The sequence below is a fragment of the Colossoma macropomum genome, unplaced genomic scaffold (genome assembly GCF_904425465.1).
Source record: "Colossoma macropomum unplaced genomic scaffold, Colossoma_macropomum, whole genome shotgun sequence".
NCBI classification, from domain to species: domain Eukaryota; kingdom Metazoa; phylum Chordata; class Actinopteri; order Characiformes; family Serrasalmidae; genus Colossoma; species Colossoma macropomum.
The window spans coordinates 26,397,191-26,415,032 of NW_023494793.1; the positions used below are offsets into that span (position 1 = coordinate 26,397,191).

A 17,842-nucleotide genomic window follows, 5' to 3' on the forward strand; every position below is an offset into this window, starting at 1 on the left:
GTCAAATTTACTTTAAGAAGTTGATTGCACTTGTGTGGGTCTGTTGTACAGGATTTGTCCAAAACTCTGCTGCTCTACACGGTTCCTGCGGTCCAGGGCTTCTTCCGATCCATTTCGCTGTCACGAGGAAACAACTTGCAGGACACACTGAGGTGAGTGCACATACGGAGACATAACCAGAAAACTGTCACGCTGGACTGCAGTGATTCTCTGTGGCCCTTTCTATTGCATATTTTGAGCAGAGGGTGCCCCCTTGTGCCAGCGTCTCCTGAAACTCTGCGGGCAGTGTAATTCATTATTGCATTCTTTAGTGATCATTAATTATATGTTGTATTCATACAAAAGATTTTCTATGTGTAGTTTAAAATGGGTGTAAATTTCAGATATTTATATAAGTAAATTCATTGATTAAACAGGTCATTTAAATACTGTATTAACATACAGTGTTACTGAAAACCTGTGCAGTTCATGGAATTATCTTTGATTGTTATGCTCCGCAGCCACAACCACAAATTATTTTCTTTACTGAACGTTTGAAGTTCATCACTGATTTCTAAAAGAAATGCCACTGCAATGATTTTACTACTACTTGAAGAGGTTTTACTTCACTTGGTGTTGTGCCTAACATCTCTTAAAGGAATGGTTTACCAAAAATCGAATACACCTGTTTAGTGGCTTGACATTTATTTCTTTAGTATTGCACTGGAGCTATAAGGCTAATCTAGCTAGTGAACTAATTTGGGTGTCACCCAAAATCGTATATTATATTAGCGTTATAGCACTAATTATTTCAATTTGTGTACATTTGATTTTTCAAGAAACCATTCCAACCCTGGTATTATCACTTTAGGGTCACGTCATCAATTTTGGTTTAAAAAAAAAAAATCCAAGCTAAAACCTGATGACTTAATTTCTGTCATGACACTATTTCAAAAGAATGATTCCCAGTTTTTTGGATGCACCTACTTTGTGCATACAATTATTAAACTAAAATAAAAATCACTTTGGGGTCTTTTCACACCAACTTGCCTAAAGCTTGTCCAGTCATGTCGTCGATTTCGAAAAAACAAATCCAAGCAAAAACTTCGGTTCAACTCATACAGCCATGCAAAATTTCAAAGCTCTGCTTTTTTAGTTATGATTTTTTAGTTTTATACATTTGAAATTTACAGTTAAATATTATTCTTAGTGTTGTATTTAAACCCTCTTCATTTTTCAGCTTAGTTCAGTCATTTTGTAAGCAGGTAAACACAATATTTAAGATGCCTAACAAGACCAGTTTTCAAAATTCACTAAAACTAAAAAAAAATAATCGGTGCACAGCTTTGAAATGTTGCCTGGCTGCACTGGTTAAACTGGAGTTTTTGCTTGAATTTTTTATGAAATCCATGAAGTGACCAGACAAGCCATTGGTGATTTGGCATGGAATAATCCTGTAATGTGGTGCTCCTTGTAGCTTATTGCTTTAGTCTACTGTATGTTGCTGATGAAGGTGAATGTTTGACATTGAATTTCTCCTTTTTTTTCTCTCCTTGTTCACCTCACCATCCTCCTCCCTGCTTTCAGAGTTTTGACCTTGTGGTTTGATTATGGGCACTGGCCTGAAGTGAATGAAGCTCTTGTAGAGGGAATCAAAACCATCCAGATAGACACCTGGTTACAGGTAATACTCCCCTCCCTTTAGTTACTCTTTCTCTCTCTCACCAACACTGTCATTGCTGACGTTACTGTCCCTTTCTATCAGGTGATTCCACAGCTAATAGCTCGAATTGATACGCCTCGCGCATTGGTGGGACGCCTTATCCATCAGTTACTCACAGACATTGGCCGCTTCCACCCACAGGTAACTGAAAATTAGTCCTGTTTATTCCCAGAATAGATTCATGGAAGTATCTACTGGTCTAGAGAAAAGTTCTCCAGTGTTTATTTCATATTAAAATTCAGTTTCAGCACTCACAGATATATTTAAAAAAACGATTAAGGGATATCAGAATACAGAAAGAATGAGAAATGTACCTCTATTGAACTGAAACTGAATTCAAATGCTTTGAAAAAAGCATTGGGAAAATAAGTATCACACACAGAACACCAGTCTGTTTCAAATTCCCACAAAGTAGAACTATTTTGCTGTATATTTTATCTGCAGCAGCAAATTCAGTTGGATAGCTGGATAGCTGGTGACTTTGCACTGTAAAGTACTTTTCTAATATGGATCTATGGAATAAATCATGGATTTTTGGGCTGCTTTGACAGGCTTTGATCTATCCGCTTACTGTGGCGTCCAAGTCCACCACCACAGCTCGCCACAACGCTGCCAATAAGATCCTGAAGAACATGTGTGAGCACTGCAACACACTGGTCCAGCAAGCCATCATGGTATGATCATCCACTGGCAGCTTTTATCTTTATGTAAACCATATTTAACTTACATTCATTCATTGGTTCTCATGGTTTCTTGTAACAGCCTTGTACAGGCCCCAATACCCATTAAGAGTTTGTTGCTGTTCCAGAAGTTTGAAATGTTTAGTGGAGACCTGGACTTTATTTGGAGAAATGGCAACATAAATGAATGAAATGGAATTGTAACCTCATTTAGCCTAAAGCAAGCCCAAGACAACTGGGATTTGAATTGTTTGTATTCTTGAGAGGTTGTTGAATGTTGAAAAGTCTGATTGGGTACTGATGCTATTTTCACAATACATTTATGTGAGATATGTCACTGTAGCTTTCTTTTCAAGTATAATTAGGTACTTTATTTCTGTATCAATATAATGAATTAAACCATAGTGACGGGGCTTGGTGCACTAGATTGTTTGGTCTAATGTTGAACACAATGAAAACTTAGACTGAAAAGATGGACACCTTGTGCTGAGGGCATTCATTTTGTCAAAAAATTGCAGTTTTATTCAAGGAAGTAACTTGGGACTCCCCAGGTTTAGTTTTATTTATTTATTTATTTATTTATTTATTTATTCTAATGCGAGGACAAGAATAAATTCTTTAATTCGAACCCTAAAGACAACCAGTGCTGGAGCCAGTTAGCAAGACTGTAGTCCACTCTAAGTCACATTATGAAGACATAGCTCCCTATTGGCTGAAATGGAGTAGTAACAGCAGAAACCAGCTAGGGCTAAAAACATGTCATCACTGTTGTGAAAAAACCTTGTATCTCCATTTTTGTTTTTTGTTTTTGTCTTTACTTTTTTGCATAATTTAAAAAATTACTTGAAATTACTTGTTACAGTGACTTCCATTACAAGTTAAGAATGTTTTTCCTTCTCCCATAACCAGTTATCATTAGTTATAGTTATCGATAGTTTCGACACACTCCCTCAGGCTAAATAGCGTTCCATTGTGGAGATTTGTTGTATAATATCTGCACCTTCTTTGGGTTTCTGGCTCTGCAGGTGAGCGAGGAGCTGATCAGGGTAGCCATCTTGTGGCATGAGATGTGGCACGAGGGCTTGGAGGAGGCCTCACGTCTGTATTTTGGTGAAAGGAATGTTAAAGGAATGTTCGCTGTGCTGGAGCCCCTTCATGCAATGATGGAGAGAGGACCTCAGACCCTGAAAGAGACCTCCTTCAATCAGGTATGGATCCCTCTCACTGAATGCAGGTTTGTAAGTTCTACTGTTCTCTTTAAAAGGCAGCAGTGCTTATTGATGGGTTAAGTGGCACAAGTCATTTTCATAGAAGTGATAAATAAAAAAGACTGTAAATAAAAGGGCATTATCTACATAATCTATATCTATATATCTTTATACTATAGCTCTCCTTGAAGCTGACGTTGGCCTCCTGTTTGCCAGCTTCTTATTAACATTTTCCATTCCACTTTAAATGGAACAACAGTAATATGTAACTGCTGCTCCCTATAAGGTGGAACAGAAAATGTGAATAAGAAGATGGCTAACTTTAGCTTCCCGCATTTTCCTCACACTGGTAATTGACACATTTGAGTGATGTCTTCACAAATTAGTTAGCATATCTGAGGTATTAGCAGGGGTATCCTTGCATTAATTAATGTCAGCACGCTGCCACTGTTCTGATAGATCTACCAGTCTTTGTCCATCATTATTGTATTCAAGAAACCTCGACATTTCAAACAGCTTGGCCAATCAACTGTCCAAAATAGGCTGACCAAACCATTTTTTTCCTAAACAAACTGGCACAGTGGAGATTTTTTACGTTCATGGTTATCACTTTAAGGAATATCATGGACTGTGTTAAAGAGAACTATAGAAACCGTTACCATTATCACACGTTTTATCACATGAAATCTAACTGTATACAATTTACAGCATGCCTCGTGACCCCCGTATAAAAAATAAGTATTAATGTGTGCGTTGTATTCTAATCAGTAGTGTTTAAACATGCTTATTGACATCCTATAGTGATACTGCAGTAATCTTTAGAGCTTGAAGACTCGGGAAAACTCCCCTTCTGATGGTGTATCTTTGAGGTGGGAGGAACTTTGGAAAAACTGCAAATGCTTTGGGATGGATTTTTTGGGATAGGCTGTTTGAAATGTTTGGGATTTTTGTTTCGATAGCTGGTGAATGCAGAAAGGACACAGAAACACAGATTCCCACTGATTGTATGATGTATTTCTGCAGAATGCAACGTGGGTATACTAGTGAGAGAATATTGATGAAATGAAATATTAATGAAAACTTGATAATGATATAAAATCATGAATTCTGTCAAACTGATGAGACTGAGGGATACACCGCTGTGCTATGGAATACTACATAACATGGAAAAAAAAGATATTAAGACAGGATTTAGAAAAAAACACGTTAGACAGGATTTTTAGTTCTTTTCCTAAGTACAGGGAAAACTCATTGGATTGTTATCCATGGTAATCCGAATAATAACATGATATAACAGATATATAGAACATTGGTCAAAACAGTCTACAGCTTTTGCAACTTTGCTTTTGTAATATCAGTTGATGAGCATATTCTGCAGTACATGCAGTAAAATAAATAGTGATGGCTTGTGTATTTACTATGGTTATTTGTGGTTCTAGATTATTAGAAACAACAAGAAGTGAAGCAGCATTACTGTACTGTAACTAAGATTGTGTTTTTAACAGGCGTACGGTCGTGATCTGATGGAGGCACAGGACTGGTGTAGGAAGTACATGCGCTCTGGTAATGTGAAGGACCTGACACAGGCCTGGGACCTTTATTACCACGTTTTCCGCAGAATCGCCAAACAGCTGCCACAGGTACGCCAACACTGTATCCTCAGTGCCTTTTCTTAGCCCTGTGTCTTAGTTGTTTTGTAACAGTAATGTACTCAGTAGTATAATTTAGCATTAAAAAATAATAAAATGGTTGTTAGTTAAGTTTCATTGACTTTCTGCACAAAATAATTAAAAATTGGAAGCTTTTAGCTGTGGGATTTTTTTACTGTTGCAATTGTTGCATCATTTTTTTTCACAAAAATGGTTACTGGTTTTTAGAAATCATATGATGTATTCATGAGTAGTGATTATGTTACCATGAAAACACAGGTAAATACATATTCCTCTCTCTTAACCCCCAAACATGCCATCCTCCGAAAGAAAAAAAGAAATTAATAAAAGAAAGAGAAAAAAGACTCCACATTCTTCACAATTTACTAAAATTGGACAGTGCTAACAACTTACACTGATCAGGCATAACATTATTACCACCTCCTTGTTTCTACGCTCATTGTCCATTTTATCAGATCCACTTACTATATAGGTGCACTTTGTAGTTCTACAATTACAGACTGTAGTCCATCTGTTTCTCTGCATACTTTGTTAGCCCCCTTTTACCCTGTTCTTCAGTGGTCAGGACCCCCATGGACCCTCACAGAGCAGGTACTATTTGGGTGGTGGATTATTCTCAGCACTGCAGTAACACTGATGTGGTGGGGGTGGTGTGTTAGTAGTGCTGCAGTGCTGAGAAAGTTCACCTGTATAGTAAGTGGAGCTGATAAAATGTACAATGAGCACAGAAACAAGGAGGGGGTCATAATGTTATGCCTGATCGGTGTATATAACACTTCATAAGCTTCTCAGCTATACTGCATACCCTCTGGACTTACGAGGGATTTCCAGTTAAAAAGTATGTGCATTTTATATAACATGAGTTCAGGAGGCAGATGCTCTATGTTCTCCAGATTTTTACAAATAAGAGGTCATTGCCCCTGAATACTGCTGCTAGTTGTTCAAGAGGAAGTATCCTAAATATTTCCTTATACCACTGGGTAACAATAGGGGGTGTCTTTCCCAGCCATACAGAGCTATTTGAACACTTTGTTCTTAGAAAGACTGTAGACTTTTTGCACGTCTGTTTCTGTAAGAGCTGAAAAGTGGAAGCATTTCTTTTAAAAATGCTTGTCTGCTCTTCAGTTCAGCTCTACCTTTTCACCATGCTATTTGTGTTTGTTTGTCTTTATTTGTGTTGTAAAAGGCATATAAGGGAATATTGTTTTTTCCCCCCAAAAAAATGTTTCAAGTGTAACATTTCAGGTATCGACAAATAGTTTTCTCTAATGTTGAATTTTTTTTTGACATTGATAAAATATTACAAGATATTTATGTCTCCGTAGCATACATCATCAGACTTGCCGAAATGTTAATTAATGTTTCGTAAAAATGCTTGGAAACGTAAGTAATAAAAAATAATACTGTGTCTGAAGACATACATTTCAGCCAATCCAGACATTATATTCCATTTCCTGTTCATTCAGAACTAGACAGACTTTTTTTGTTGGATTTTGATCGACTGTATTATCTTTCATTTTATATTTTTGGAGAGATTTCATTACTTTTTAGTTTACCTTCTTTGTTTAATGTGCTGCGCCTGCCAAAGGCTATTTTTATTCTCCCAGTGAAACTGTGTGGCAGGGCGAAATTTTTCCCCATTCCAGTCTCGAGTGAGGAGAAACAGGCATATCTTAGAAACGGATCTAGTTATTGTGCTGTGATGTTATTTCAGGTGTTGTGATTTTCAGCACCTTACCTGCTGTGTTGTGTTACCTGATCTAGCCAAGAAAAGCAGCTTCCTGACACTGACAGGGAGACTGACGGGTCAAAAGGAAAGAGAGCGAGACAGACAGACGGACAGATAGAGAGAAATAACCCGTGTTGACTTGGCTGAGTTTGTATCTTTGTGTGTCCTCAGCTGACCTCTCTGGAGCTGCAATATGTCTCTCCCAAGCTGCTTATGTGTCGTGACCTGGAGCTGGCTGTGCCTGGCACTTACGATCCCAACCAGCCAATCATACGCATCCAGTCCATCGCCCCCTCCCTGCAGGTCATCACCTCCAAACAGAGGCCACGCAAGCTCACCATCATGGGTAAGACCAAGGGATACTTCACCCAAAAGTGCAAAAAACAGGCCTTAATTATTTTTATCTTTACTTTCCTTATAAACTTATTTAGAACGAATGAAAGAGTATTGCTATATATATATATATATATATATATAGATAGATAGATAGAAGGTGTCATGATATCTAGATGAATGTTTATCCACATCCACCCAGCCCCAATGAAAAACTGAATCCTACAGCTTTCATCTTTTCATTATTCTCTCTACTTATCTGGGCTATGCCTGTAGCCAGGGATGGATTACTGACTGGCCAGGGCCTTGGGGGACCACAAGGCCTGAGGTGGCCCAAAGGAACTGTCCACTGCAGATGCAAAAATTAGATACACAAGTAGCCCTTACATTACTAAATAAAAGTGGTTGGTATAGTGTAGTGGGTAATACCTCTGCCTTCTATGCTGTAGACTGGGGTTTAATCCCCTGCCTAGGCAAGCACCCTATACTATACCAATAAAAGTCCTTGGGCAAGACTCCTAACACTACCTTCGTCTGTGTAAAACGATCAAAATGTAAGTTGCTCTGGATAAGAGCATCTGTCAAATGCCGTAAATGTAAGCGTAAATACTCATACATTGCCACTATTTTAAAAATAATTCAAAGTCACTATAACACCTTATAAAATGTGCAGAAATATAACTGCAGGAAATAATAGGCTATTGCACATTATTTGAGAATGATTTTGGTTACATTACATTACATTTTCTTGTCACTGATATTTTTCCTTGAGGTCCACTTATGATGTTTATAAACGATACGTTTTGAAACTGTAACAGTGTTTATATATTACATCAAGTGCTTTTGCAAAAATGTGAGGAAACCCCGTTTTCACAATCCTGATTTTTTTTAGGTGATGATTAATTGCTATGTAAATAACTGCAATTAACAGTTTAATTGGCTTTTTTTTTTCATTGTATGCGACTATGAAAGTGCACGCTTGAAGTGGCCACATTGGCTGATTAGCTACCAACAGACAGACACAGCTTGAGCTCAAATTAACAAACACTACTCACTGCTGCCCTCTAAATGTTTTGCAGCATGAGTTAAGAGTTGGTGCTATGCAAACTTAAAAAAACACTTTCATCAGAATCACCACACCAGCGCTGCATTTCACAAACGCACTGCAAATATAGAAGACAGTGCAACTTTAGACACGCTACAATGCCAGTTACAACACATCGGAAATGTTTCCGGAAGGAAACTCAGAGGGGATTGAGCCATTCAAACTTTTAAATTCTATGCAGCATAAACATTCACTGGTAAATATAAGTTCATAAAACCTGCTGGATATTTCTACATTAAATCCTAGTATAATAAAAAACGCACAGTTGGCACAAGTTCATGTTTATATGACAAGAAAAAGGAAAAACTTCATGATTTTCCATCCCCTTTAAGAGTCTTCCAGAAACATTTCTGTTGTGTTGAGGCTCAGTGCCTTTGTGTTGTGAATGGCTTTGCGTTTCTGAAGTTGCATCTGTTTTCTGTATTTGCAGCATGTTTGTGAAATGTATTTAGGTGTAGTCATGCTGATGAAAGTGTTTTCTAAACTCATGTTTATGAGTTTGCAATGTATTTTTCATTTTACTGTGCACTTGTTGGCCACTGTAGATTTCTGCTTTCTTTTATTTACATGCATTTGCTTCAAACTGACTGACTGACAGCTTCAATAATTGCAGTCCAGTCAGTGCAATCAGTCAATGCGATCAGGCAATTATGTAACAGTTGTGACAGGCCTAAATGCATGTAAATAAAAGAAAGTAGAAAACACATTTACATTACAGGTGTTATGAAAACAACAAAGGTTCTAAGTTTTGACTCAGTGCCATAACACGTTTGGAGGGCTGCAGTGAGTACTGTTTGTTTATTTGAACTCCAGCTGTTTCTGTCATCACTACAAATTTTTCTTCACTCAGTTTAAATGTGCTCACACTGCTACAGCCTAAAATCTGTATGATGATTTGATACAAAAGGCACATCTTTACAGTGGTCAGCAACTAACATTACAGGGTAGAGGTGTTGCTTTATCACATTTATAATGAAAACTGAAACATTCTGCAGTGAGAATTAGAACTTCTCTGATGTTCTCCATCTTGATCCATGGCAATTTAATGATAATATGTGCATGTTTTACATCCAGTCCTTGGGGACCCACAACACCCCCCTCCAACCACAACCCCTACATTTGTCAGATTACAAGAATGCCTTCATTAATCCAAACTCCCACATAAACAGTTATCTGGAACTGTGATTGGTTCGGTTGCTCACAGCACATGGTAAAAATTATTGTGATTGGTTAGGTGGCTTATTTGCATATTGCAATCATCTGCAGTATCAGTACTGTATACTGGACGTACTGTAGTATTCGACAGTTAACAAACGATAGATTGTTCAATCCTTCAGTTACCCACAGTGCACAGCTACAGCTACAATGGCCCACTGTAATTGTCGTGAAGCCCATGCCTGCACAGAATCATTCTCTCAGGCCCTCCTGCTGATCCAGCTGTCTGTGCTAGATTTTCATCTCGCCTGCCCATGCATTTATCAGCCTGCGATTCCCATCAAGCACCAACAGCTCCGTCCATCTATCTCTTTCTCTCCGTCTCCCTCTTTTCCATGATGCATGCTCTGCTGCTTTAGCGTTTAATGGCCGCTCTGAACAGCCCCATTGTCCTTCTCCGTCCACAGAGAGCAGTAACTTTAACAGTTCTCTTAATGTGAAAATCGGCTTGAAACCAGCAGAAGTCCTTTAAAACCGTCATTCCTCCTCCCTCGTGACACTTTGAGCAGCTGAGACCATTTTTTGTTTCTTTTATGAGTTTGTTCAACTTGCAGTAAGTGGGTTTAATTTAGGTGGTATTGCTATCTTACTGTACCCTGTGAGGTAGCATTCTTTGAGGGTATTGACTTTTATATATCCTCTAGTGAACTCCATTCACTGCTCAAATTAATTTTAATATGTAATGCGATCCAGAGCTATATGGGAAAGCCATCTAGCTTTAGTGTGCCAGGAATGGCTGTGCTGCATGCCTGATACTATACTAAGTGAAAATAACACACACCAGAACATACTTCTCCACATTTTAATGCACAGTTGCTGTTTATTTACTGAATTCAACATATTGGGAGAAAATAAAACCTAAAATGTGGGCTGTGCAAAGGTTAGGGCATTTTTTATGCTTTATTTTATGTTTTTTGAGGGTGTTCAAACCAGTTACAAATAAATAGACCAAAAACCAACAGATTTTGGTTCAGAGTCTGTCAGACTATGCACAAACTAAATTCACTTCACAGCAGCATTTCAAAGTAATTGGCAGCCAAAGTTACCAGATCAGTTTAATTCTTTGCACATCTGTCAGTCAAATGCAACTCAACATAAAGTGACCATTACCTATAAGTAGACCATTAAAACAACAGATACAGTTCAATTAATTATTCAAGTTCATACACTGCACCCATTCTTACTGACTCCTGAGTCAAATTGATAACATTATAAAATAATTATTACCAGTAATTAATCTGAACAAACAAGACGTCCTATACACAAACCATAGATGGTCATTTTACTGCAGAATTTACCTCACTCAAATACAGCACAATATAAAGTGACCTTTAAGTAGACCATAAAAACAACAGATAAAGGTTCGTCATACTGTGCACATACCACAGATAAAATCCTAAGTTGGGCATATCGTGCTTGGACCCCTGAATTGCTACTAGCAGCTATATTTTGTATTTCAATTATTTCTCTGCTGCCCCCTACAGGCAGCAACGGGCACGAGTTCATGTTCCTGCTTAAGGGTCATGAAGATCTACGTCAAGATGAGAGGGTCATGCAGCTCTTTGGTCTTGTCAACACGTTGCTGGCTAATGACCCAGCTTCTCTCCGCAAGAATCTGAGGCAAGTCTAAGATGTACTTTATACTCTTTTATGCAAATTTGTATGTGTTTGGTTGGTATCAATGAAACACAGTTTTAATGAGAGATTAATACAGAGTTACTTTATGTCCTTTACAGAGGAATTTCACGTAATTTTTAATATTTCTGCACAATGTAATCATACAGATGTAAACATCCAGAAACATTCAGTGGCTTAATGTGAAATGCACCATTCTAGAAACATATAGAATTGTTCACAGTGGTGGTGATAGGAGCCAGACGTCCAAAGCATTTAATGCCTTTAAAAGTTAACTCTTTCTTACATGAGCATGATTATGAGTATGCTGCCTGTTGCCTCAGACATTGTTTACAGTACTCTTGTGAGAAGCTTTTGTAATGTTTGTTTAAATATTTGTTTTTGAAATGTAATTTTCTAAAATTTAGCACTACATTACCATTATCAACATTACATAAAAAAAACCTAGACGACACGTGAAGGTTCACTGATGGCAAATAAAATGGCTATATTTGAATTGAAGATGTTACAACACCTGGTTCTTTTCACTGCCACAGTAAAAAAAAAAAATCCATGCGCCATTTCACATTTAATGACTCAATGTCATTGTTTACATCTCACTGATTTAATTATGCCGAAATTTTGAAATGTGGGTGGAATTCCGTTTTAAGATTTATGGCCCCTGGGTATCAGTTGCTTGTTAACTGTCTTAATGACTCAATTATAGAAGGTTAACACTGAGAAACACAAGCATAACTGCTAAAAAAACACTGTGTATTTTTTATTTAGCAATTTCCAGTGATTGGTTTGGTGATCAGGCCACATCCTGTGAAGTAAACTCTGCATATATATCTTTGTTTTGGCTCCCCTAGTATTCAGAGGTATGCTGTGATCCCCTTGTCCACTAACTCTGGTCTGATTGGCTGGGTTCCTCACTGCGACACCCTGCACGCTCTGATCCGAGACTACCGTGAGAAGAAGAAGATCCTGCTTAACATTGAGCACCGCATAATGCTCAGGGTAATTCAAATCTCAGCATGTTTAGGATACTCTCGTGTTCAGTGGAGTTAAACGGAACGTTTGTTGAGGTTGGTCTTTGCCAGAACTGTACGTATTTTGTTTCAGATGGCTCCAGACTATGACCACCTGACTCTTATGGAGAAAGTGGAGGTCTTTGAGCATGCGGTGAACAACACAGCAGGAGATGACCTGGCCAAGTTACTGTGGCTCAAGAGTCCCAGCTCAGAGGTGTTTACTTCTCTCTTACCATTAACACCCACACATTGCATGCTTGATTCCACTGTGCTCAGATGTACTACCCATTTCTTTTACTTCAGAAGAACTTTTTTCTTCACTTCACAAGGCAGTTTTGCAGTTTAGTTTCCATATGTGGGCTGTATGGAGTAAATGGTCATTTTTGAAACTTTAAGTGTTTATCAAACGGTTTGGTTTTAAAACCATGATAGGGGCCCTTTAAGCTTCAGCCCACAATCATTTTAGTCCAAAGGAAATTTAGTCATCTCTCATTTTTCTCATTAACAACTCATGCGAAGGATATTTAGGAGTGGAAGTACTTGGGTAATTGTACTTCATTATAGGGGTGGGTGGAATAAAAGTGAATATGAACTTTGCTGTACCGTGAACATGGTTATTAGCCCAAACACACAATACTTTTTACTACTTACATACTTAAATGTTAATTTTGACCTTCAGAGTATTTTGTTACAAAAGCCAGATTATCTTTTATACTCTTGCCAGTCAGTTGAGTTCCTGTGCATTTGAATTCGTTGTCAAATCAGAGTAAAGTGAAATTACCCACAACTATGCTAGTATGTCTTTGTGCTGGGACTAATACCACCCATTAGTCCCCACAAAACAAAATAAATAAAATTTACAGTTTATCGGTTTAAACATTTGTACTTTTTACCTCTTTATATACTCAAATATGTTTAAATGTTACATGTTAAACTTTTTTTTTTTTACTTTCACTCAAGTACATTTTTGGTTCCATACTTCCACTTTTTATTAAGTATGTTTTTTTGTTTGTTTGTTGTTGTTGTTGTTTTTTTTGACAGAGCACCCATAATTTCTTTGTACCTATAAGGATCTCTAAACTGTAAAGCATTCTTTCTGTGCAGGTGTGGTTTGACAGAAGAACCAACTACACGCGCTCTCTCGCTGTGATGTCCATGGTTGGCTATATCCTGGGACTTGGAGACAGGTGCAGATACTCATCCTTACAACAATGATAACCATCCTATTTGTGTTTGCTGAAATAGTTAGAATCACATTTTAAATGACTTCTGATATATTCCATATTTTATCCCTTGTTGCCAACAGACATCCTTCTAATCTGATGCTGGACAGGCTAAGCGGAAAGATCCTCCACATTGACTTTGGAGATTGCTTTGAGGTAAACATGGTCCGTTTAAACAAAAATGTTGTGAGAGGGCTGTAACTGTACCCACAAATTACATTTCTCTTTGTGTTTCAGGTTGCCATGACCAGGGAAAAATTCCCAGAGAAAATCCCCTTCAGGTTGACTCGGATGCTGACGAATGCCATGGAGGTAAGATATATAGGAATAGCACTGGTTAACTGTGTATGAACTCTGTATGTGCTGAGTGACCTGACAGATTGATTGATTTTCCTTCCTTCTTCATTCCTTCCTATTTTTCTTCTCTCCTTCCTTCCTACTGTGCTCAGGTGACAGGTTTGGATGGAAATTATCGGATTACGTGCCACACGGTGATGGAGGTGCTGCGAGAGCACAGAGACAGCGTTATGGCCGTGTTGGAGGCCTTCGTCTACGACCCCTTACTCAACTGGAGGCTTATGGACAGTGAGTGAATTACTCCCTGCTGCATTTTAAGAAATGATTTCACCAAAAATGGAATTTACACAAATTTCTTCTTATTGCAGAGATAGTCTTTTAGTCGGTGTCTGACATTTGCTTCTTTAGTAATCTGTAATGTTATCCATGAAAATGGACAAAGATAGATAAAGGATAGTGTCAAAAAACACATAAGCTAGTCTTATTTGAAGTAACAACAGAATGCGCTTTGAGGCAAGAGTGTGATGATTTAGGCTTGTAGTTTTACAATGTTAGTTAAGAGAGAATTGCGTTTTTTTTCTTTGAACAAATCTTAAATTGTTTTTAAATTAGTTGACAATGTTCACATTTCTTTTAGCCAACACTAAGGGAACCAAGCGCTCCAGAACCAGAACTGACTCCTACACTGCAGGACAGTCTGTTGGTGAGTCCATTTTTGCCAAAATCAAGTTTTTCTTTAATCAGAATCAGTTTTTACTGTCAGCCAGACTAGCTAATCAGACAGAAAACCTGGCAAGAGACAAATTTTAAAAAGGGAGTAAAACAGTCAAAAGAGTGAATGACCTGCTCACTGTAACGTTGTTTTATGATCTTGTCATTGTCAGAAACTATGGAGGGCATTGACCTGGGAGAAACCACCCACAAAAAGCCAGGAACCACTGTGCCTGAATCTATTCACTCGTTCAGTAAGTCTCTGATGCCCTCCTGCACATTACAAGAGTTTTCTTTGAATAGCACTTTGTGAATTAATCTTTTCTTTTACCTTAATTTTCATATTTCTCAACTAGTCGGTGACGGCCTTGTGCAGCCTGAAGCCTTGAACAAGAAAGCTATCCAGATTATCAACAGGGTGCGAGACAAACTGACTGGTGAGTCGTCCTTTAGCCTACAAACACATCACAGTGTGTTATATACATTACAGTCGAAGGTTTTCATGTAGTAGTATTTCCATATCATGTTAAAGAACATGATATCCAATTCCAGTCAGTTATTATTCTCTGGGAGACAGAGGTTGCAGAGGTTTGTCTAAATGGAGCTCATCTCTCTCCATCTTGAAGAAATGTATTTATTTTCTTTGCTGTAACAAGTGCTTTGATCATATCATGATCTGTCATCATGGCTTTAGATCTAGCATTTGCAAGTGATTATTCTTCACATGTAAAGAGCATGAGACGAGGCAGATTCCACACAAATCTGGGCTGAATATCCAAATGTCTTTGCAGAACAGCTGGAAATGTGTAGAGATGTTTAAAGAATAGAATGCTGGGATGTTTACAGGAGAGGTGAAGACTTGAGCCACGAATGTGATGACTTAAGACTTGACCTGACTCCATGTAAATGGAGGCGTGGGCATGGCAGAACTTTATCAAAAGTATATTTGGTATATTTTTATATAGAACAGCACCTTCACCAATAGCTATGGTTATGCTTTGCTTATTTTACTTTGGAGGACAACTGACAATTTAAATTTGCCTCCATAAGCTGGAAACAAGCAAAGTAAAGAATTTGACTCAAAACTTGTTTGTATTCACTTGAAACTTGCCCGTACTGACTCAGAATTTAGCATGAGACTTGTCTGTACTGACTCGGGACTCAGCTACAGACCTGCTTGTACTTGGGATGTGATTTCAGACTTGCCCGTAATGACTCACGACGTGATTTGAGACCTGCCTGTACTGACTGACGACGTGATCTAGGACTTGCCTGTACTGACTCGGGATTCGGCTTGAGACTTGTCTGTACTGATTCTGGATTCAGCTTGAGACTTGTCTGTACTGACTCCGAACTCAACTTCAGACTTGCCTGTACTGACTCACGATGTGATTTGAGACTTGCCTGCACTGACTCAGGACATAATTTGATTCAGCTTGAAAATTGCCTGTACTAACTTGGGACATGATTTGAGAGTTGCCTGTACTGAATCAGGTTTCAGCTTGAAAGTTGCCTGTACTGACATAATTTGAGACTTGCCTGTACTGACTCAGGATTCAGCTTGAAACTTGCCTGTACTAACTTGGGACGTGATTTGAGACTTGCATGTACTGACTTGGAGCATGATTTGAGAGTTGCCTGTACTGACTTTGGACTTGAATTGGGACTTGCCTCTCTTGGCCTCTGGTTCACTGTGCCTTCTACAATAGCTAGAAGGAAGTCAGGATGACACACAGGTCTCCAGCTACACCATATATTTAAACCCAGAGTACCACCAGTATTATAGTACACAAACACCATATTTTTTGCTTTCTCCTTTTAGGACGGGACTTCTCGCATGATGAGACCCTGGATGTCCCAACCCAAGTGGAGCTGCTGATCAAGCAAGCCACATCACACGAGAACCTGTGCCAATGCTATATTGGATGGTACATATTCCTCCTTTATCAAAAATACATTTTAGTTGAAAATAGTAATTTACAGAGAATAAGTTATATGTATGTATACAGCCCGGTTTCCAAAAAAGTTAGGACGCTGTGCAAAATGTAAATAGAAACAGAATGCAATGATGTGCAAATCATTTAAACCCTATATTTCATTGAAAATAGTATAAAGACAGCATATCGCTGTTGTTGGAAGAAAATGTCATATCTCCAAAACGGTGACTTTACAGGAGAAGGAAAAAAACCTGCTTTACTTTTAATGTAAGTTAATGGAACCAGACTTTTTTTTCCAAGTCATTTTGGGCCGTTTCTTTTGGTCCATTCATCATAAAATTTACATACAATGTAAAGGGTAATGGGTATTTTCAAATTATGTCAAAAACTGAAAAATGTCAAAAATGGAGATACGAGGTTTTGTTCTGACAACAGCGATATGTTGAAACTGGGAAATTTAATTGTTTTTTGAAAAATATATGCCCATTTTGAATTTGATGCCAGCAACACGTTCCAAAAAAGGTTGGGACAGAGGCATGTTTACCACTCTGTTTCATCACCTCTTCTTTTAACAACAATTTGCAAGTGTTTGGGATCTGATGGGAAGTGTCCCTCTCAAATAGTAATACTGAATAATTATAACTGAATGTTTTATTACTGCACTTTGTATGCATTATTTCTGATGATGTTTTCTTCTTTCTCTCCTCAGGTGTCCATTTTGGTAGAGCTTCTCGAGCTCTGCTTTGCTATGTGTTCTTTGCTGATTGTCTATGTTCTACTGATGCCATGTCTGAGATGAGTCTGCTAAATAGGCTTAAGAAAAGAGAACTGTTGCATGAAGACATTTTAAAGTATGTCTGACTTTTATTAATGTAATAATGAAACATAGAATTATGCACAAAGTGGCGCAAAATACTTGATTGAAAGTGGTGTTCATCTTTGCCAATAAATTTTAGAAAAGTCTTCTTGTGTCTGTGTTTCAAGCACTCTTACTCATAGACTGCTGTCTCTGGAATGATATTTTCTGGTTTACAAACTAGAAAAAAACCCTTTGTATGATGTATGTGAAATGTGGGAGGAAATTAAAAAAAAACTACAAGTGCTTTGGGGTGGATACTTCAGGATGGGCTGTTTGATTTTGCTTGCTAGTGCAGAAATAAAGCAGAAAGCTAACGCTTCTGCTAGGAAGCCAAATATTTATGAGCTTCTACATCAGTTGCTGTGCTAGCAGTCAGGATTTCTTTATCACTGTGGGAGGGTTGTCAAATATGATGTATTTGCACAAAGCATGCTGGGTATTGTAGTGAGAGAGCGTTGATGAGCGAACACACTCAAAGGACACAAAATTGTGAATTCTGTTAAAGTGATGAGGCTGAGGGGTGCA

General features: G+C 38.1%; 1 protein-coding gene across 2 annotated transcripts in view; it reads left to right on the forward strand.

Annotated features, from left to right (window-relative positions):
• mtor (mechanistic target of rapamycin kinase) overlaps positions 1-17,429 on the forward strand; it is a 159,819-nt gene extending 142,390 nt beyond the window's left edge. For both annotated transcript variants that reach the window (XM_036578979.1, XM_036578980.1), the window contains exons 40-58: positions 52-152; positions 1,567-1,663; positions 1,745-1,843; positions 2,254-2,376; positions 3,408-3,590; positions 5,096-5,230; positions 7,161-7,335; positions 11,127-11,262; positions 12,129-12,276; positions 12,382-12,504; positions 13,395-13,477; positions 13,597-13,669; positions 13,751-13,825; positions 13,963-14,098; positions 14,448-14,513; positions 14,695-14,775; positions 14,878-14,958; positions 16,344-16,449; positions 17,168-17,429. In XM_036578979.1, the coding sequence (XP_036434872.1) occupies positions 52-152; positions 1,567-1,663; positions 1,745-1,843; positions 2,254-2,376; positions 3,408-3,590; positions 5,096-5,230; positions 7,161-7,335; positions 11,127-11,262; positions 12,129-12,276; positions 12,382-12,504; positions 13,395-13,477; positions 13,597-13,669; positions 13,751-13,825; positions 13,963-14,098; positions 14,448-14,513; positions 14,695-14,775; positions 14,878-14,958; positions 16,344-16,449; positions 17,168-17,183 (2,037 nt within the window). In that variant the 3' untranslated portion in view covers positions 17,184-17,429. The remainder of the gene's footprint in view (positions 1-51; positions 153-1,566; positions 1,664-1,744; positions 1,844-2,253; positions 2,377-3,407; positions 3,591-5,095; positions 5,231-7,160; positions 7,336-11,126; positions 11,263-12,128; positions 12,277-12,381; positions 12,505-13,394; positions 13,478-13,596; positions 13,670-13,750; positions 13,826-13,962; positions 14,099-14,447; positions 14,514-14,694; positions 14,776-14,877; positions 14,959-16,343; positions 16,450-17,167) is intronic.
• The last annotated feature ends 413 nt before the right edge of the window (positions 17,430-17,842 follow it).